Raw genomic sequence first — 22572 nt, 5'->3', positions numbered from 1 at the left:
TCCCTTTTCCTTAGCACACCACCATTCATATTAGTTTGAGGTTTCTCCTGAATCGAGCTCTGCTTATGTTATACAGAAGAGTGAAATCAAAGTTATTTCACTTCTACCTGCTGCAGGCTAATAAACTACCTCAAATTCATTGTTTTAATGGCATTTACTGTTCCGTACTTAGAAATGCTGTGGTCCAAACTCTGTCCTCAGTCAACGTGTGGCAGGCATGAGGCAGAGGTGAATAGGGCCCAGAAGGCTCAGTGCTGGATCAGCACACTCAAGGACGCAATAGTCTAGTCTTTTGTTAGTTGGTATTTGCAGAATGCATGGGGGGGGGGGGGTAAGAATTGCCTTATCTGATCTAAAATGGTACTGATCTCTGTTTCACACTCTTACACAATTCCCAATTATCCAAAATGCTGATGAGTGAATGACAGATTTTTGTTTCTTTTCACCAAATAGCTGGAAATATTAAAAAGTTAAGGCAGACTAGAAATAAAACACAATTCCAGTATGTTTTAAACCAGATTTAAGTTTTTTTTTAATTCAAATTGACCCAAAGCAAAACTTACATTACAAAGGAAGAACAAAATACATTATGATATAACACACTAGGAGTTACATGAAAGCTAAATTTGTGGGCAAAGGGCCTCATCCCAATCACATTCTGGGCTAAAGAGCAATTCTGCAGGAAAGTTAGAATCTCAATTTGCGTATGGTCCACTCTGGTAATTAAACTACACATTCTTGTCTCTTAGGGTGTGCATCTGACAAATCACACTAGACTCCCTCATGCTCCAGATGTGTACTCTTGCTACTGGCAGAACAGTGAATTCTCTAGCGGAAATGCTGTTCCAAGCATGACTGATAATGAATTAAAAAACAAAACAGTCAAGTCCTCCAAACTAACAAGCGTGGATTATTCTGTAGTAAATAGTTTAGAAATATGAGAATTAAATAATCTAAAAAACACTCTTACTCTGCTGTACATTTATAAACACAAATATTTACACACAAAAAAAATTCTTCCATTTCCAAAAGATGAGGTTTGCAGTTCATTAATGATCATAGTCGTTTATGAGCTGGTTTCTTTGGTGTACTTGCCAAACATATTTTTATAAAGGTTCAGTAATAGGCTTAAATAATAAATTTCAAAAGAAACATAGAAGGATCAGTGATGAATTTGATACTATTCTGAACATTTCAGTCAAGATTCTGGAAAACCAAGCAGTTGATTTTCCGAAAATACTTGTTCTCTCTACTCATTATGGGACCACAGAATGCTTCTCTCCAACCAAATGCAAATGTGGACCTATTTTCCATCCGTTACCAACTTCGAGACATTTTAGTTATTGTTAAATGATATGTGATTGGGATTTTATTAACAACAAAAAAATCTTTTTTAAGCTTCCAGATAAATCAAACCTCAAAGAATAAATAATGGAATTATATACTTCTTCATTAAATAGAAATTTCAATTCCAGGAAGAGCTCTCATAATTTTTTTCTGAAGTCACAGCAGCAATACAGAACAAAGAATTTACCTTAATCTGATCTTTTTACTTGGAATTCCCTGACTCAAACTCAGTGGCTAACTTAGTTTGGAAACCTTTGAATGGTTTGGGAAAGAAAATCATTCTAGTAACTGAATAAATTAATGCACACATATGAGGAAATAAGCCCTGTGTGAACAGAACATTAATATTACTGCTCAGAGTGCAGGACCCCGGGGCCCCTCCCATCTCCTTGTCTCCCTAGGCCTCGGGTTTTAGGGAGAAGTAACACAATTCATTTCTGGCCATGCCATGTCCCTGATGCTGCTCATGTGTCTTAGCTCTGACCTGGGTATGGGTTTAAAGAATGAGAACACAGCATAGCTCCTATCTTCACAAGGGACTCTCCTTGAAGATAACTTTTTGGAGGTATTTTTATGGGGAAAAAGACCACCCATTTCTATCCATCAGACTCCAGTTACAGTTTTGGGATGGTTACAAACTGGCCACACTCTCACTGGCTCCCTGCAAAAGAGTCTATGTACCCCATCAGCGATCTCCCAAATCATCCTTTTTCTGAAGCTCCCCGTTCTTCAGAAACATGTGCACTGCCCAGGCACAAGCAGATCAGATACTCCGATGCCATAGCTACTCTGCAGCCAAGAGAACAAACTTTGTGATCGAGAAAATATCACTGCTCGCTCTGAGAAAAGGGAAAGCCAGAGTAGACTCCTAATTCTGCTTATTTATATTTTTCAGGTGAAACAGTTTTATACCTAATGACTGAAAACTAGAAATTCAGACAAGAGAAGCCCTTCATCTTGTAAACTTCTGATAACAAGTTTATTACCAGGGTGTAAATATTTTGAAATTTCCCAAAGCACTAAGAACAATACTAGGATATTGAAAAGGTTCTTCTGAAACTACTATGATGACAAATCAAGCACAGAACACATCTCCAAGGGCATCATCATCGATCCCTGATGCCTCTGGAACCTTTTCCATTGTTGACACTTTATCATATCCATGTTTACACTGCAAACATATGCCCAATCAACCCAGAAAATAAAATAACTGTCCCAAAGAGCTTTACTGTGTATAACCGTAAAATAGATAGAAAATGTTTAATTAGCATATTAGGAATTAACCAGACGTACAAATGTGCACCCATTAGAAATTTTACCCTTTAGAAATTTTTTTTAAACTGGAAGAAAAGAACACCATGAAACCGCCTCAAATTATTTAACTATTAAAGCCAAATGGTTTAACAATATTTTGGGCTATTTTTAGGGAATACTATACCACCAAAATACGAAATTTTCTGCTTAAAGTGAAGTAAAAGACAAAGCTTAAAATGGAAATTGCAACTGACATACTAAGGTTGTGCAATTAAAATTAAAGTGGCTGTTGCTGTTCTCATGAGCATGTCAAAGCCGGCTGTAGAATGAGGAACATCAAGTGAAATAATGGATAAAATACACCAGAAGGAGTATTGCACTGGAGGCACTGTTTTAAAAACAGAATACACTGGCTTTATAAAGTTATTTTCTTTCCCATTAATTTTTTTAAAAGCACAATTCAACTAGAGACAGAAGTTGAGACCCAATGTCTCTGGGTAGTGTACTACAGTTGTTAAAAAAATAAGTTAAAAACAAGAGCACACCAACAGGAAAGCAGAGGTACTGGATTTATGTCATCTGAAAGGTACGTTAATTAGGAAAACAACAGTTTGAAACAGCCAATTTGTACTCATTAAAAATGACTGAGGCGACAGCACTACTTTAAAAAAATTTCTTAGGGCATTTTCCAGTAGAACCCAGGACCCCCTCTGGGTGAAACTGTGCCTCCGAACTCTAACAAGTGCTCTGTTGGTTTATAGTATCGCGCACACCGATGAAACCATAAATTTGGAAAGGGTAAATTCTCCACTCCGAAACTGCTCGTGTCATTTTGGAAAAACAATTTTTGTAAATGCAATATTGTATACAAAGCTTGGACCTCTTAAACTTGGACCAAGAAACCAAATTAAGACATTCAAGCATGTGGTGTGTGTGTTTATATATATAAAAAAAACCCTCCCCTACAATGAAAACCAAACAAACAAACAAAAAAACCTAAAAGTGTATACCTGCTTTCTGACTTCACAGCAAATCAGAAATTGCATAGGATATACTTTGTGCAAGGCAAAAAGCCTTTTAAGTATCTGGAATATAACTCCTAATCTTGCTCACAGTTCCGTCTATATCAGATATCATCAAATTTGTGTTTTAAGTAGTCTTTCATGACCTTGGCAATTGGTAGTTCATCAAGTAGCTTTAGGTTTTGAAGGCCTATACACTGTCGAATTTTAATTCGGCACAGGTCCTGCAAGTTTCTGGGTTGTCCTAAAAAGACAGAAAAAAGAAAAGGTTACAAAGCACAATACTGAAGGTGGGCTTTTAGGTTCTGAAAAGAAATGTTTATTTCACTGGGAAGTGTCTCTCTATGGACTTTACACACAAAGGATTAGAGAGACTCCTACTAAGAGGATGCGTTTTGGGTACCTTCATGTGATGTCTCAATTAACCCTCTTCACAACTCTGAGATGGTTGATATTTTCACCTCCATTTTACAAAAAAGGACACTAAGTATCAGGGATTTACGTAAACTGCTCAATGTCAGACGACTAATTAAGGCTTTTTAGACCAGGACTAAAACCAGTTCTGATTCTAAGCCTGCTAGTCTTTCCACTACAAATCAGAATGCTGGTTCTCATCCTGGCTGGGCCTCTGAACCTAGGCCTGGAGAACCTGTGCGAGCAAATCATTCCTCTGGGCCTCAGTCTTTCCACCTGAAAAGTGAGGGGACTGAACGAGATGTTCTCTAACGTGGCTCCTCCTTTCAGTTCACTGGGTAGGACACTGGAACCTAGACACAGGACACGATCTCTGGAGAACTTTCCCAAACGACATCTGCACCTGTTCACCCAGATTCTAGACAAGGCAGAATACTGGCTGTCAGGACGAGGTGCAGATGGAGGGCAGGGGAAGGGGTGAAAAAAGAAGCCCAAGCTATTCTGAGTCTGTCTCTTTAAACCTCAAACCCTGGCCATCTATCTGACAATAACCTCTGCTATATCCCAACTCAAAAAGACATATCACAAAATCCAATTTCTTTCACTTTTGAATACTTTCCCAAAACAATACAGATGACCACAAACACAAGGAAAAGTCCTAAGCAATGGTGCCCCGGTAGTGTTTGGATTCACATTAAGTTCTGCTTTCATATTAAATGGTAATAATAATAAAGGATAACGTATGTTGAATGCTTACTCTGTGCCATGTATTCTTATAAACTCTTGACATATACTAACTCATTTAATCCTTTTATGAGGGAAGTACTTTGATCATTATCCCCATTTTACAGACTCCTTACATCTCAGAGAGATTAAGTAACATGTTCAAAGTCAAGTAAAATGCCATACTTCAGCGGTTCTCAAACTTCTTGGTCTCAAAACCTCTTTACACTTTTAAAAATTATTAAGGACCCAAAAGAACTTCTGTTTATGTGGATTATATCAATAATTACTATATCAGAAGTTAGAAATTTTAGAAATACTTAATTCATTTAAAAATAAAAACCCATTACATGTTAACATAAATAACACTGTTATGAAAATAACAGGATTTTCCAAAAATAGTAAGAAGAATGGCATTCTTTCATATTCTTGCAAAGCTTTTAAAGGTCTGGCATAATAGATGGTAGCTGAATTCTCATATTTGCTTCTGCATTCAATCTGCTGTGATGAAATGACATCATCTAGTCTTTGGAAAAGTCCACTTACACTCATGAAAGAAGGAATGTGAAAAAGACAAACAATGTCTTAGTATTATTATGAAAATCATTTTGACCTCAGATACCCTGAAAGGGTCTCAAGGAACTCCAAAGGTCTCTAGGCCATGGAGAACCACTGCTATACTTAGTACTTCATCCCTTACTTGAATTGTACTTGTTTGTAGTGATCACCATTATTCAAAATTAAGTAATTCTTCACAAATGAAAAAGGTTCCTTAAAACTCAGACCTCAGTTCTGTAAAACACATATGAACACGTGCTGTCCAAGAGTTAATATATGGTCTCTTAACAGAAGCACGGCAGAAGCTACTGCTTTCCTAGAAACGTCTGTAAACTAGGGTCATGTATGTGTATCTACAGACGTCTGTACAAGGATCTGTGCATGGCTGTGACACACACACTCTTGTGTCTCTCAGCAAGACTATGTTTTCTCCATCTTCCAGATCTCTGCTAAAGGGGCGCTTCATTAGGGGAGATGAGGTCAGGTTTCCATCAGATACTCAGAGCTCCTTCCCACTATAGCACTAAACAAGGTTGTGATTTTACATTTATTTGGTGATTACCTACCCATGCCCATCTTCCTCACTATACGACATGTTCCATGAAGGCAGGACCACATCTGGCTGCCAATGTAAGTCCAATGCCTAACACAATACTCAACAAATACTAGTTGAACGAATGAATATTTAATAGGCTTGTCTTTAAAGTATGAAACAGTCGACTCATTGCAAAACACATCCATGTCAACAGCAAATCATTTTCTAACCTGTTTTGAATTATTTTTCATCACCATTCATGGGCTACCATTAGGAAGAGAATAAATTATCACCGTCATTTTCAATAAACGCTTATAGTATTTGATCTGCAAATGCAAAAACCAGAATATGAATTACACGTGAATCTTTTTTTAAAGTAAAGAATTTGACTTTCCTAATAGATGGCAGCTTCTTTTCAAGTATAATATTAATAAAAAGAATAACCATGATGTGTTCAGGCAAAAAACAGATAAGGATAAAGTTGACATATGTAAGTATACATGCATACCTAAATCAAAACATATCCTCCAACAAAGTAGAAAAACTAAATTATTGGAATTTGCTTAGCTAAGGAAAAAAGAAGGATTGAGACAAAAGGTTACATAATGGGGATTTTTTTTGCGGCAGAATGCACTCTCCAAAAACGGCCACAATACGGCCTACGCCTCATGCTCCTTTTTACAATGTGACTGGATACTCCCATCATTAAGAGATGGAGCCTAGCTTCCCTCTGCTTGAAACTGGATGACCTTGTGACTATGATGGAAATGATGTTATATGACTGCTAAGTCATAAAAGGTGATACGACTTTCGCCTGGTTCTTGGGACATTCACTCTTGGAACACAGCTACCATCATGCCACAAAGAAGTCCAAGCAGTCTATAAAAAGGAAGTGAGGACACTGCCCAATAGTCCTGGCTGGCCTCCCAGCCAACTGCCAGGACTAACTTGCCAGCTATCTGAGTGAACCATTTTGAAAGTAGAGAGGCCCCAGTCCAGTGACTCCAGATGACACTGCCTGAAGCACAGAAAATAACTGACTATCAACACTTTAAGCCACTAAGTTTTGCAGCATTAGATAACCGAGTGAGATTATGGGACCTGGAAGTAGGGTGTTGCCATCAAAAAAAATCTAAAATATGTGGCTTTGTCATTGGGACCAGCTTGATGGGAAGGGCTTTGAAGAGGCTCTTGGTCAGGGCTTAAAGGAAAGTTTTTAAAATGTTACTAGAAGCTGGAGGAAAGGGGAACCTTTTATTAGTGGTGGCAAATTTGGCACCACTGTCACCTGCAGTAATGTGGAAACTAGGAAAAGCCTTAATGATCTGCTTAAGAAGATTCCCCAGCCAGAATATTGGAAGTGTCACTGGCTCTCCTCGTTGTCTATGATAAAATGCAAGAGGGCAAAGATGAGCTAACAACTTTCATTCAAGGGACACAACTACAGAAATACTACCATCCTCATAAGTCATCTCTGTATGGGCCTTTCCAGGGAAAAATGCACTTTTCATGCCTATAAATATGGGAAAGTTTTACTCAATTTGCTACTAATTTTTCTTCTCCTTAAGCAGTGTGCAATCTTTTAATATTGTGGGAGCAACTGATCGTTCAAAGATTTCTTGACACTGTAATTCCCGTCTGCAGAAAGACCCTTAATGGTAGAGGCATATCACAGTGGTTAAAGCTTCAACCCTGGAGCCAGCCTGCCTGGGTTTGACTCCCATCCCGGCCCCACCACTTAGAAGCTGTGTGACCCTGGGGAAGCTACTTAAGTCTCCTGCCTCAGTTTCCTTATCTATGAACTGAAGATAACAACACCTACATCATAGGCTTTCCAAGCATAAAAAGAGTTAATTTCAGTAAAGTGTTTAGAATAGTACCTGGCACATAGTAAGAGCTATATAAGTATTTGGTAAATAAATGTTAAAATAGTAATTTTTAAATAACTTTAAGGATAATGTTTACTTCTCCTTCCAAGAAAAGTAGAGAGCTTCTTCTTGGAAGCTGAAGAAGTCTCCATCTTTCTGGTGTTAAGATAGTAAGAAAACTAGTTGACAGCCTAACAGTAAAGGAGAAACTGGTAATCCATTACTGGAAAAGAGTCCTGGCCAAATTGATGGAAATCATATTCTGGAAATCACTGCATGACCTGAATCAAGCAGAAATGTGAGAACTTCAATAACTGTAGAAAAAGATTTGTAGTGATGAAGTAAGGAATGTCATTCATTATACTACTGCTCCACAAATATACAGATATTAACTCATCTTGCCATGTAGCAGCACTGAGTGAAAAATGGGCTAAATAATAGAGTAACAAGGAACAGTCATTGTAATTACTGTTATTTCTAAGACTAAGGAGCTATTTTTCCAGGAATATCATTTTAGGAATAGAAGATTAATACTGAAAAAGAAGTACTTATTTTCTTGTCAACACATCACTCAGAAGTATTTACTGAGCACCTACTATGTACTAAAAATGCACTGTCCCAAAGATCAAAGGGGCAAGGGAAGAGGAGGATGCAGTGGCAAAGGAAAAGGCAGAGCAAGAGACTAAAGGGAATGAAAGCAAAAAGTCAACACACATGCACACAACTTTTGCTAGATGTCTTAGAAAATCACTCCTGCCCCGTTAAGTAACAAGTGCCTTGTTCATGGGACTGTAACAGAGGAGACCTGGGGACACCTCACTAGAGAGTGTAATTTAAGGAATTATAAGGACTTTGGGGGATGCAGAAACACTACAAGGCATTCATACTAATGAACTACAACGGAATTACAGAGTAGTTCAAAGAGTTATGAGTCTTTCCATTTGGTAAAGAAGCCCATCATTAGTAATAATTGGGCTGGTATAAAATAGGAAATCAGCTTTTGAAGGGTCTGGTCTTGTATAAAGTACAAAAGCAGGGCAGCATCATAACTTAGAAAATTAAATATCTGAAATCACCTCATTTTGCCATTGGATTACTGCATTTATGATAAACGAAACGTATTTATTTGGATAAAGTATTTGTAAAGGTAGACAGAGAAGCAAAACATTTTTACATAATCAAAGTGAACAAAATGAAAGCAAAGCAAAGTTCCAGGTTTTCCTTTGGAGGAGAGAGGGGGAGAGACTGGAGGTGGAGGGGAGGGGGTCAAGAAGCAAAAAGGAAGATTTAGCCTCCTCTGAATTGCTTTATGCCATCTGACTTGTTCCTTTGAGCACTTCTCATCTTAGGTCAACATCTGGACTGGCCTCCCAATACCTCTTTGTTTTATCTCAGCTCCCCATTCTAAAATTCTACCATAAAAAGAGTTAATCCCTTTGCTCTTGCCTCTGAATTCCCTTCACAGGGACTGAGCATGGAATGTGTTAAACAAATATTACTTTATAGAACAAAGGCAGTTTCTAGCTCACCTTAGAATAAAAATTATGGTATATAAAATAAAAGGCGGGGCCGGCCCTGTGGCCGAGTGGTTAAGTTTGCGTGCTCCACTATGGTGGCCCAGGGTTTCTCTGGTTCGGATCCTGGGCGCGGACATGGCACCACTCATCAGGCCACGTTGAGGTGGCGTCCCACGTACTACAACTAGGAGGACCCACAACTAAAATATACAACTATATACTGGGGGGATTTGGGGAGAAAAAGCAGAAAGAAAAAAAAAGAAGGTTGGCAACAGTTGTTAGCTCAGGTGCCAATCTTTATCAAAAAAAAAAAAAAAGGCTACTCCAACTTAACTCTTAGAATCCAAAGGTATACAATATCAGCCTTGATCACATTTATCCATTGGTTACATTTTTTCACAGGCAAATGAGCTTTGACTTAGATTTTCCACTTGCACTAAGCCAAACAAAATCATATACTGCTTCCTAACAAATAACAAGAAATCTCTAGAAGCCTACACTAAAAATAGAAAGTAATTCAAAATACGACGAAAAAAGTACAGAATAAAGTAATACTTTCTATATCAAACAACCTTAAAATGTGATGTAATTTGACACAGAACTGCACACTATTTATTTCTAAAGTGATTTTAATAACTGGGACTGATGGGGCTGGCCCCGTGGCCGAGTGGTTAAGTTCGCGCGCTCCGCTGCAGGCGGCCCAGTGTTTCGTTGGTTCGAATCCTGGGCGCGGACATGGCACTGCTCATCAGACCACGCTGAGGCAGCGTCCCACATGCCACAACTAGAAGGACCCACAACGAAGAATATACAAAACAACTATGTATGGGGGGCTTTGGGGAGAAAAAGGAAAAAATAAAATCTTAAAAAAAAAAAAAAAATAACTGGGACTGAAAAACCTGATAAGACTACAACGTAGATGTCTGGCAAAATCCTCAATTAGAAAAAAACAATAATCGAAAATAGCCTCAGTTAAATGTGTAACACAAATTACTTCTCCAAAGAGTTACACTAGGTAACACTGTTTTGGCCAAGTCATCCTACAAAGAAAAACCAAAGAAACTGATTAAAGAAGCATTTGAGAAGAACACAGGAGAAGAGGCAGCTGCCATAGAGATGTTGTTTGATGTGATCATCTGCTCACATCCCTGTCGCTGTGCTGGATTTAGCTGAGAAAGCCACAGCCTAAATTTCATTTTCTTAAAATTAAAAAAAAGGAGTCACGATTTGTATTCTTACTTTTTTAAAGTTTGAAACTTTGTTTAAAGTTTAACTTCTGCAACTAAAACACAGTCCTTGACTATTACTGCAATTTAAACAGAAACATATTTCAGGTTACTGCAACGATTCAAAAACAGTATTCTTAAACACCTGTGATTGATGTGCTAGAAACCAACAAACTTAAGTACTTGACAGATTAAGTCTCCCAGAAAACAGTTCACCCAACTCAATTCCCATTTACCTAATCTTTTTCTCTTAGAAATATGAGCCATTTAATTCCCTGAAAAATATAAATCAAAATACAACCCAGTCCTGCCTTTTACACACCACTGAACATACCTAGTGGTTGCTTCAAGTCTTTGGAAAGCATCTACTAGTAACAAAGTTCACTACGTCTACTCAGACTCCTTTGGATATTAAACACAAACCCAACTAGCATGTTCTCTGCCTTAAGAATAATCTATACCAGAGCACGCCACAGGAATAAAAGATGCTGTGTAAAAGTATGCTTTTTAACTACTGTACAAAGTTAAATGGTTAATTTACTCAAGGATGTCTTGGAACCTCTGATATGCTACTGTGCATGATGCATCTCTGAAACTGGGATCTAGAATCCAGGGTCCTAAATGATTTGAATAATGAATCTGTTTTCCCCCTATAGCATCTGATAGAACCACAATTTCATAGATACACTTCAGGAATCATTTATCTCTACAGATTTCAAGTAGTAAATATGTTGGCATATGGCAAGCAGTAATTTAAAACATTTCGTTTTATCCACACGTTGTAACTGCAAACAGAAATATGTTAGAGATTTTAGAATTTCGTGAATCAAGGCTAATAGGGTGTCCTTAAAAATTTGAATGTAGCAGTTGTCCATCACTAGGTCTCAACTTTTTAGCCTTAGGACCTCTTAAAATTAGAGGACCTCAAAGAAGTTTACGTAGGTTATATCTATCTATATTTACTATATTTAGAAATGGAAATTCAGAAATTAAAAAAATATTTATTGATTCATTTAAAAATAACTAATAAATTCATTATCAGTTGAAATAAATTTTTATGAAATAAAAGCACTGCTTTCCAAAACAAAAAAGATTTCATGAGAAGAGTGGCACCATTTTACATTTTTGCAAATCTCTTAAGGTCTGGCTTCATTGAAGACGGTTGGATTCATGGATCTGCTACTGCATTCCATCTGTTTTAACATGCTGTCTTGATTGAAGTAGCTGAAGAAAATCCAGCTCACTCACATTTGTACTTGGAAAAGGAAGGAATCTTTTAATAGCCTTTTTAGATAATCATGGATCTTCTCTGATACTCCATCAAAACTCGACAAGTGGTGTTTTTTAAAGGTTGGTTGCACCATGGAATCTGAAACCAAACCAATGAACTTTTTGTACTCTTTCACATCAAAATTCATTGGTCTATCTTGCCCTTTGAACGGATCTTTTACTCATGAATGATTTTGTAACACGCATTAGTCATTGATTCATTAGGTTATGCAGATCTTCCAAATGTTGACTCATTTCATTATATGATATCAAAAAGTCACTTTTGTTAATATCTCCACTGGTCTCAAAAAAGTCTTTACATATTGGGAAACCATCAATGTCAAAGTGGCAAATACAAGCTTTTCAAAATTCTGATTTTCACTTGAAAGCTCCATTTTTATAACTTGCCGTAAATACTGTCAGTTGTTTTCCTTAAGGTGACAAGTGAACTTTACGCATCTTCAAGAAAACGTCTGCCAAATATCCAAGACTAAATAGCTATAGTTTGGCTGTCAGTCAATCTTTCGGGTAAAAATGGTGTTCCAAGAAAAAAGCTGCTGGTTCAGCTCAAACAAATCACAGAAGTGCTTTTCCTCAATACAATCATAGCACTTCAGTATGCAGTAAAAATATTCTCAATTTCCATCCTGCAGAATATTAAAAAGGTATACACTCAAAGGGATTAAGATTTAACCAAATTAATTTTACTACATCATCAATGACGTTCCTAAATGGAACTGGAACACCCTTCACTGAGACTGCCAGGTGGTGAAGAACACGACGATTAGTGATGACTAGTACCCTCGGGGTCGACTTGATCAATGCTGAAGCCCCAGCAGTTTTACCCACCACTGCTCTTACACCATCAGTGCAAATGTCAGAGCAGTGAAAAAGGCAAATAACATCTTAGCATTGTTAGGAAGTTAGTTTCGACCTCATGGGCACCTAAAACAGTCTTGAGGACCCCCCAAGAGTTCACACTATGAAAATCACTGTTCCACGCAAATCAAAAAAATCACATCAAATCACAAGCAGCAGGAAATCATCCCCTTTAAGAGTGGATACTGGTAAGAATTTTAAAAAGGGAGGGACCCCAGGGCCTATGGTCTAATACCCCCATTTTTCAGAGGAGGAAACTGAGATTCATGGGGCAGGGGGAGGCTAAGCAGACTGCCCACATTTATTAGGCAAGTCAGACACTGGGTCAAGAGCCTATCAGCTGCTCTCTCCATCACAGATGTGGCTGATGTAACAGCACCTCCGCCACAGGCACAGCTGAGAGATCTTCGGTATGCTGTTTGGGAGATGTGTGCCTCTAAATTCCGGTGGGCAAAACACTACCCAGCCCAAGGGACCTTGGATAGGATATTTCTCACATTCAAGTAAAAATGGAGCTGGTTTCTGCTCCAACATGTAAAGATCTTGGAAGTCATCACTCTCATCCTTACGAGAAGAAAAAGCTGAACAAACTCAAAATCAATAACTTATCTTGGGCAAAGCTCCATCACAAAATCTGGAGAGAGAAACAAACCCAGAGAGTCACAGCTGAGATCTGTGTACCTGGAGCAGAAGCCGCTGGAGCCACAAACTGGTAGCAACACTTAAATAGCAATTTGGACGAACTGCCAAAGGCTGTGTGTGGACTAGCCTGAGAGTGATGGCCACAGTCTTAGGAAGACCCCACACAACCTGAGTGTTACTTTCAGGAACCCCACCAGGTTCTCACAGTGAAGAGTCAATAAAGATCCCCTCACAGCCCTGGACGGCGGAAGGTAAGAATAGCCATTATGGTATAAACCCAGAAACTTCTTCACAACAAAGGCCTGTTCTCCAAGGGAAAAAAACTTTACCAGAGTCTTATCCCACCTGGAGAATGAACACTTCTCTGATTCGAACCCCCTTAGTCTTTCTATCTCAAGGGGTATGGGGGATGAATGAGCAAAGCCAAGAAACACTTATGAAGGTCACACCCCAGAGACACAGGCCCACTGAAAGATTGAGATCTAATCAGAAGATTAGAGACCGCTGGCCTCCCCGATGCCTCCCCACCACACCAACAGGACTCCAGTGTGACATCAGGTGACAACGGTGGATTATAGCTGAAAGAGCTGTAAGATGCAGACTCTTTCTGAGGAGGAGTGCTGAGGGAAGCCTAAAGTTGAGAGGGGGGGCAAAACCAAGGAAACTGGAGGAGTCTGAAGCCTCCGGCACTTACAGCTACAGCAAACATGACACATGACCCCACTCCAGCCAGATTAACATAAAACCTGACATTAAAGGTCTATTTACCTCAGTTCCTATTACCCGATACATCATGTCTGGCTTCAATAAAAAATTACAAGCTATGCTAAAAGGCAAAAAAAAAAAACCAAAAAACAGTCATAAGAGAAAAGAGATGTTGGAATTATCAGACAGGCAATTTAAAATAACTATGACTGCTATGTTAAAACTAATGAAAATATTAGCTGGTAATAGGAAAATCTGGCCTATCTAATGCCCTAATGAAACAGCAACTCTGCAGAGAGAGTTTCCACAACAGTGAGTACAGTGAGGATGCCACCAGCAAATGGTGGGACAGGTGACAAGCTGATCCCTCCAACAGCCCCGGACATTGCTGCTTGTACAAGTCTTTGATTCCACTTTGTCTTTCATATATTTCCCTCTTCTACACGAAGGGCAAAGCCTGACACTTAAATGATTTCCTAGGCAGGCAGCACAAGGTGGCACCTTTTCTACAAATAATCTAGCCAATCAAACATGGAAGCTGCCTCCTTTCAAGAGACATTCTCTAGCTGGGAGCCATTGCATCTACTGCTATCTCTACTGACTTGACTGTGCTCTCTAAAACTTTCCTCCAATTTCCACACCATTTGCACAAGGAACTGTAGGTGCCAGCTCTTTTCAGTCCTTCCCCTTCTCCTGCAGAGGTGGCTGGCTGAAGAAAGTCCTTACCCACCGCACGCATAATCTGTGCTTGACATTCAGAAGTGGGTTAAGGTCTTCACTACTTCTCCCTGAACAAAATTCCAGGCATGCAGATGAGTATAATCCCATCTTTTTTGTCACCTTAAGATTAAAAATTCTTGATAGTCACTGCGTGAGGTTCAGCTTTCTCATGGAATTTCTCCATTTCTTAAAAGATTTCAGATTCTGAATGACTCTTTCTTTCATACATTGACTAGAGGAGTTTGCATTGTGGGGCAGGGAGATGTTAAGAGAAAAAGAGCACTAGATTACAATCTGATTCTTCAGGGTGAGCTCTATTCTTTTTTCAGGTGTATATCTTATATTTCACCTTCTGTATAGACTACATTGTGTTCCCCTGCAAAAGTCTAGTTGCCATCCCTTACCGTATACATGCATCCCTTTATCCCTTTCACCCCTCCACCTGCTCTTCCCCCCTGGTAACCACCAATCTGTTCTCTGTATGTATGTATTTGTTTATCTTCCACGTATGAGTGAAACCATATGGTATTTGTCTTTCTCTGTCTGACTTATTTCACTCAGTAATACCCTAAAGGTCCATCCACGTTGTCACAAATGGCAAGATTTCATCTTTTTTATGGCTGAGTAGTATTCCATTCGTCCACACCTCCTTCATCCATTTGTCCGTCAATGGGCACTTAGGTTGTTTCCAAGTCTTGGCTATCATGAATAATGCTTCAACGAACATAAGGGTGCATATATCTTTTCGAATTAGTGTTTTCATGTTCTTTGGAAAAATACCCAGAAGTGAAATTGTTGGATCATATGGTAGTTCTATTTTTAATTTTTTGAGGAATTTCCATACTGTTTTCCATAGTGGCTGCACCAATATACACTCTTGCCACTCTTATAAAATATAGTATTGGAGGTCCTAGCCAGAGCAATTAGGCAAGAAAAAGAAATAAAAGGCATTCAAACTGGAAAGGAAAAAGTAAAACTGTCACTATTTGCAGATGACATGATTTTATATAGAGAAAATCCTAAAGAATCTACCAAAAAACTACTCGAAATAACAAATGAATACAGCAAAATTGCAGAGTAGAAAATCAACATTTAAAAATCAATTCCATTTCTATACACTAACAACAAACTAGCAGAAAGAGAAATCAAGAATACAATCCCATTTACAATCGCAACAAAAAGAATAAAATACCTAGGAATAAATTTTACTAAGGAGGTGAAAGACCTCTACACTGAAAACTATAAGACACTGTTGGAAGAAAAAGAAGATGAGACAAAGATATAGAAAGATATTCTATGCTCATGAATTAGAAGAATTAACATAGTTAAAATGTCCATATTACCTAAAGCAATCTACAGATTCATTACAATCCCTATTAAAATTCCAATTACATTTTTCATGGAAATGGAACAAAGAAGCCTAAAATTTATGTAGAACAACAAAAGACTCTGAACAGCCAAAGAAATCCTCAGAAAAAAGAACAAACCTGGAGGAATCACAGTCCCTGATTTCAAAATATACTACAAAGCTACTGTAGCTATCAAAACAGCATGGTACTGGCAGAAAAACAGACACACAAATCAATGGAACACAAGTGAGAGCCCAGAAATAGAACCACACATCTATGGACAGCTAATCTTTGGCAAAGGAGCCAAGAACATACAAAGGAGAAAGGAAAGTCTCTTCAATAAACGGTGCTGGGAAAACTGGACAGCCACACGCAAAAGAATGAAAGTAGAACACCACGCACAAAAATTAACTCAAAATGGATTAAAGACTTGAATGTAGGACCTGAAGCCATAAAACTCCTAGAAGAAAAAGTGGAACAAATATGCTCTAGGACATCAGTCTTAGCAGTATCTTTTTGAATATGTCTCCTCAGGCATGGGAAGCAAAAGAAAAAATAAACAAATGGGACTACATCAAACTAAAAAGCTTCTGCCTGACAAAGGAAACCATCAACAAAAAGAAAAGACAACCTAACAATTGGGAGAAGACATTTGAAAATCATATATTGATAAGGGGTTAAGATCCAAAATATGTAAAGCACTCATACAACTGAGCAATTAAAAAAAACAAAAAACCTGATCAAAAAATGGGCAGAGGATCTGAACAGTCTTTTTTTTTCCAAAGAAGATATACAGATGGCTAACAGACACATGAAAAGATGTTCAACATTACTAATTATTAGGGAAATGCAAATCAAAACCACAATGAGATATCACTTCATACCCATCGAAATGGCTATAATTAAAAAAGACAAGAAATAACAAGTGTTGGAGATGATGCAGAGAAATGGGAACTCTTGTATTATTATTTAACCATATCCTCAGGGCAAACTTTACTTACAGAATAGTCTTCCTAGCAATTTTAATACTGTACCTCTTTTAACAACGTTTTCTTGGGCTTGCCCTTCTCTTGTGCATAAATGTTCATTTTCTTTTTTGAATTGGGGAAACATTACTACAATCTTCTGCTCTGTTTGGCTAGATAATTCTAGCCCATTCCCATATGCCAGAGCTTTCGTTATCCTCTTAGCTCCATATGGTGTTTGTGCATAGGCTATGTACAAGTTATTCTACTTTAATTAACTGCATGCATTTACACGACCCTGAGAACAAGAGTCTCCTTAAATCTTGTGCCCTGGGCACCTCATTTGCCTCGCCCAAGTCCTGGTCCTGGTGCAAGGGGTGGTTTACCTCCCGATCCAGGGCCCTCGGCCCTCAATGGACCTCCATCAGAATGTCTGCTACCATCTGTCGTCAGTACCATTTCTACCTGTCATCAGTCATATCACTGTTCCCTCTGCTGTTGTCCCTTTCACTTATTTGTGCCACTCTCTCTTATTTTTCTTTCAAGTGAAAGAACAAAAATTGGCTTCTCTAGCTAACCAGGAAACATCTTTCCTTCTGGAAGATGATCTTCATTCTTCAGGTATGATCTTTGGCTCTTCTTAGCTGTGTTTATTGTTCCAGGGCACAAAGAAGCTGCTCCTTCACTTGACTGGCTTTCTGAAGGAGACCATGTTGAGTTCCAGCCATTCTAAAAGGCAGAGATTTCTGGAAGTTTGGCTGTGGGTGAAGAGTAACGACAGCTCTTCGTGGCTTCTCCCTCTATTCATGATCAACAAGGTACCAGTAGATACTATCTCATAACTAAGCCATTTGATCTGCTTTGTTTTTATACAGTGTATATCAGAGCTTTTATGGCAACATTTTTAAAAAGCTACAGTAGCTTCTAGATTCCAGGATTATGATTGTCTTGAGCTCTTCCAATTTAAATAACCTGCTTCTAGTCAAAAATGGTGCAATGAATAGTAAAGTGGCCCTGAATAAAGACCACTATCTGGCACTTCTCCTGTCCTTACACCTCAGGAGTCTGAGTTCTCAGATTAGAAGCCAACAGCTCGGTGCCTGGAGCTCTGGTGTATGGTAGTGTCAAAGGCTGGAGGAGCTCACAGATTTGATTTAAGGCTGCTCCCTGAACTACCCAACCTTCTTTCACTTTGGTTTTCCTGAGAGAGAGCTCAGGAGAGAGCCCCAAAGGGCATCAGCTACAGTTGGTCCTTCTAGCACCTAATTACTCACTAGGAAAAGAAAAATCTAATATATATGCACAGGTGAAACAGAAACACTTAATTTGCTTTTGGCAGGAAACACCACTAGAGAGTCAAGAAGTAATGAATTATGTTGAGGCATCTGAAGACAAAAGATAACCGCTGCCTTCAAAAGACAGATGGTCCTTCACTTCTGAAAAACATACAAGTCTGTTCAACCAGCATCTTTTATGGATGCAATCAGCCAACCCACACTTACTGAGGACCTACTAGGTGCATGGCTCCACTCTACATGCAGTGGAGAACTCCAAACACAAAGAGACAATCTGTGCCACTTTTTCCATCTGCTCTTAACTTTAAAGGTCCATGTGAATCTTTTTTAACTCAACATCTTGCTCTCCAGCAACTCTCTGTGATGGAACTCAGTAGCTCTGGGGGCTGGGGACACAGGGGCAGCTCCTCCACTCCCCTGGCTGTGGGTCTCCATATACAGACTATACAACAGTCAACAGAGTTGAAAATCTGAGGCTAGGGTAAAATAAGAATCTCAGGGATTCACTCTGTTGGTAGGAAATCAGCCCTTGCTGTTCACCCACCCTCATTTAATTACGCTATTTTAAAGAACACATACAGCACTTAAAATGTGCCAGGCACTGTTTTATATGCACTATATATTAGCTCATTTAATCCTCACAACAAGCCTATAAGACAGATAAAATTATTCCTGATTTTAAGATGAGGACATTGAGGCACACAGCAGGTAGGTACCCCGCCCAAGGTCACAGCTAACAAGTGATAGAGTTAGGGCTGGAGCCCAGGTAGTCTACCTCTAGTCTATGCCGTTAACCACTGAGCAAATATTTAACAAAAGGGACTGGGGCATTTATGTCCGTAACATGCCTTCCTGAAGGCAGCCGTACTAATTTAACCAAGAGTCTCTAGGATAGAAGTTAAAGCAACAACAATTGCAACAACAAAAAAGATCTTTAGAATTTATTAAGATATACTTTATAGGCTACATACCATGATAGAATCCTAACTTCAAGAGTAACCTTATCTTTTGCAACACCAGCACCCCTAACAGTCTATAAATGAAGACTGCTAGAAAATTTGCTGAGAGAATCAGCATTTGAAATTTCACTACAATCTTTTCCCGAAATGCGTCCTGGACCTGAAGAGTCAGAGTACGCTGGTGAGGAACCAGCACAGACACATCTCCATCTTAGGGTATGTGAGTGCGCCTCAAAAGCTGTTTGTAAGAGACCACCTACTACAAAGCCCAAAACACCTCTCCCAAGGCAGGGAGATCTGTGCTGCAGAACACGAGAGCCACTAGGCACTTTTGGACACTTAAATTTAAATTAATACAATGAAATAAAATTAAAAGTTCACTTCCTCAGTAACACGAGCCACATAACCAGTGCTCAACAGCCACCTGGGGCTAGTGGCTCCCATACTGGATATACAGAGAGACCATTTCCATCATCACAGAAAGTTCTGTTGGGCAACATGCATGAGTGAGACCCTCAGTGTGATTTCTTTTTATGCTTTAGTATAAATATACTTAGTGGTAATGATTTCATCTTTTCTTATGAATACACAAAATTCAAATTACACTTCATTTCCTCATAAGATTTCTACTCCCAAGTTCAGTTCCAAGAGGGAGAGTAGATTATTTACAAGCAGACCAAGTAAACTCCTTAGCCCCCAGTACCTGGTACCCAGAATGTATTCTTCTTCCATAATAATGACTGAAAGGTAAAAATCGGGTGAGGAAAAGGGAATTTATTACAAAGTGCAGCAGACAGCAAAAGCAAAGATTTTGTTTATAGACTTTAGATTCATGTTGGATGTTAAGCTCTGAAACATACACTCAACTTGTTGTAAGGAAGCCTCACAAGAGAGCGTGGCTATATCCATGCAAACTAATAACCCCATCAGAAAACCAACAGAACATGTGTACCACTAACAAGGTGGGCCAGACACTTCCAGGCTTTAAAAACAAAGTGCCCACACAAAAACAGGTCAGATACAACGGAAGCCGTGTGGGCCAGGGACAGTGGCACCAAATTTTCCCCTGATAGCAAATCTTTTCTTACAATTTCTAGCATCCTTAAGCTGCATTACTAGGATATTGAAATAAATAAGACTGCTGTTTCATTTCATGTGGGTTCACATGTAATAAAGCAGAAAAGCAACAATAAAACATGAACAGCCCAGCAATAAAGCACTAATTCTAGGTACTTCCACAGCTATGGAATCGAAAATCAAAAATTCTCCTTCTAACCCTTCAATCTGAAGTCCATGAAAGCCTGGGAAGACAATGTTTATGACCAGTAAAAACTGCCTTTCCCTAACAAAGATCTTTGTTAATTTTAAAAATCTCTTCTCTCTGTCCTTTCCTCCGTTTCTTCTCTCACCATGACTATCTACCCATATGACTTTTAGTAACACAATTAAATTTTTGGGAAATCTTGTGAAATAGAGCTTTCTTTTTATTTCAGATGAATGAGGTATTATTTACCAAGCAGGGCTAATAGGAATCATTAATGCCTGGTCATTTTAAGTTGTAAAAATACCTTAAGCTCCTCAGAAGATGCAAATTTTTTTAAAAAGTGAAATAATAGTAATAATTAAATTACATACTTGTGACTTCTTGTAAGAAATCCAAACACGGTCGACTACTTCCAGAAATACTTATTGAAACAGCCAATGGGGTCTGCCCTTCATAGTTCCGTGTGTTCGTGTCCGCTCCATAATTATATAACATCCGTGCACAGAGCACATCATCCCTAAGGGCAGACAAATGTAAAGGAGTCTGTCCATCTTCTAAGCGACCCAAGTTTGTGTCTGCTCCTCTCTGAAGGAACATTCGGCAATAAGAGTGGTTGCTTTTGATCACAGCATATCGCAACAGGAAACCGTTCTGAATGTCGATGTTGGCATTGTGGTCCAGGAGGATTTTCACACAGCTTGATCTCTCTCGGATAATGGCGAGCTGAAGTGGCGTTGTACCTTTATCACTCAGTGGGTCGACCTCAGCCTTGAACTCTAGTAGGAGTCGGACAAATGAGTCCCTACCGTAGTGAGCAGCCACATGGAGGGGAGTCCAGCCATCATTGCTTTTTGCATTAATGATGTCACTCCTGTATTCAGATTCTAACATCAAGCGTGCGATCCGGGCCCGGCCGTGCATGGCCGCATAATGAAGAGCAGTGAAGCCTCCGATTAAGTCCTTAACTGTGGGATCAGCTAGAGTTAAAATCAAAATGAAAACATTAGCAGACTCTAAGACAAAACAACAAACTCGACCACGGCAGAGCACATTTTAGCCAATTCTCATATAAAATGTGAAACTATTAAACATTATAATGAACATCAACTACTTCTTTTCTCAGTTTAATTGAAGTATAGTTTTAATGGAAAATAAATTCTAGGAGAAAGGTATCAAACCTGGGTTAATAGAATGAGAAGGACTTACAAAATGTTTCAAAGATGTATACAAAACAGAGTTCAGGTCACCACATCCCCTCTCTTTGCTGATTTAACCAACTGCTTTTGGCTACTCAACTCCTTCATCTCTGTCTTGTTTCATGTTTCTGTTCTGTTTTAACTTTTTGTTTTATTTTCTCTTGTGCTTCTTCTTGGTCTTAAGGAGAAGCATGTGTAGCAACATCTGCTGTTCTAAATTACGGATGTACTGTGGTCTGGCAGACTGTGTTGTTTTAGGATGTATTAGGTAAAAAAAAAAATTTTTCTGTGGTCTGTAAAAATTGCAAAGCATGTAAGATATATGTTAAGTGATCTGGATAAATCATGTTTCCATAAGATAAAAGTCTATTTCAAATTCTTAGTTTTACAAGAACTTTGGACTTTGTAAGAATTAAACAGCACTTCGTGTGAAAAATTGGGAGAAACCTCAGCACTGTATAAATAATATTTTCTAAAACAGTTCCAAAACAGTCTCCTAAATTGACTGATTTCTGGGAAAAAAAATGTTAAAACAAAAAAGAAACTACAAGGATTATCTGCTAGTGACTCAAGTCACAAACTTTTGTCACCTGCCCCAGATCTTCCCTGAAGTCCAGGGTCAGCTCTGCATGGCTCTCACCCCACTGGCCTTCCTGTGGAGCGGGCAGAACAGGGGCAAGAACTGCTCCCCCATACTATGTCGGTCACTTCCTGGAGGCCAGCAAGTCCAAGTGAACATAAATTGGTCAGATCTAACTACCCAGGATTAAAACGCTTTCTTCTTATAAAAGTCACCCTTAAGTTTTTGTTTGCTCATTAAAGAGAAAAACTCAAAGTGCTTGTCAAGCAAACAAAAAAATTTCCA

At 38.8% G+C, this 22572-nt stretch overlaps 1 protein-coding gene across 2 annotated transcripts in view; it reads right to left on the bottom strand.

Annotated features, from left to right (window-relative positions):
- Window positions 1-345: 345 nt before the first annotated feature.
- The window catches only part of ASB7 (ankyrin repeat and SOCS box containing 7), a 52336-nt gene continuing 30109 nt past the window's right edge, over window positions 346-22572 (bottom strand). For both annotated transcript variants that reach the window (XM_044762910.2, XM_044762904.2), the window contains exons 5-6: window positions 20883-21488; window positions 346-3867 (exon numbers count right to left, since the gene is read on the bottom strand). In XM_044762910.2, coding sequence (XP_044618845.1) covers window positions 3728-3867; window positions 20883-21488 — 746 coding nt within the window. In that variant the 3' untranslated portion in view covers window positions 346-3727. The remainder of the gene's footprint in view (window positions 3868-20882; window positions 21489-22572) is intronic.

Source organism: Equus asinus, chromosome 2 (genome assembly GCF_041296235.1).
Source record: "Equus asinus isolate D_3611 breed Donkey chromosome 2, EquAss-T2T_v2, whole genome shotgun sequence".
NCBI lineage: Eukaryota > Metazoa > Chordata > Mammalia > Perissodactyla > Equidae > Equus > Equus asinus.
This window is presented reverse-complemented; position numbering and strand designations above follow the sequence as displayed.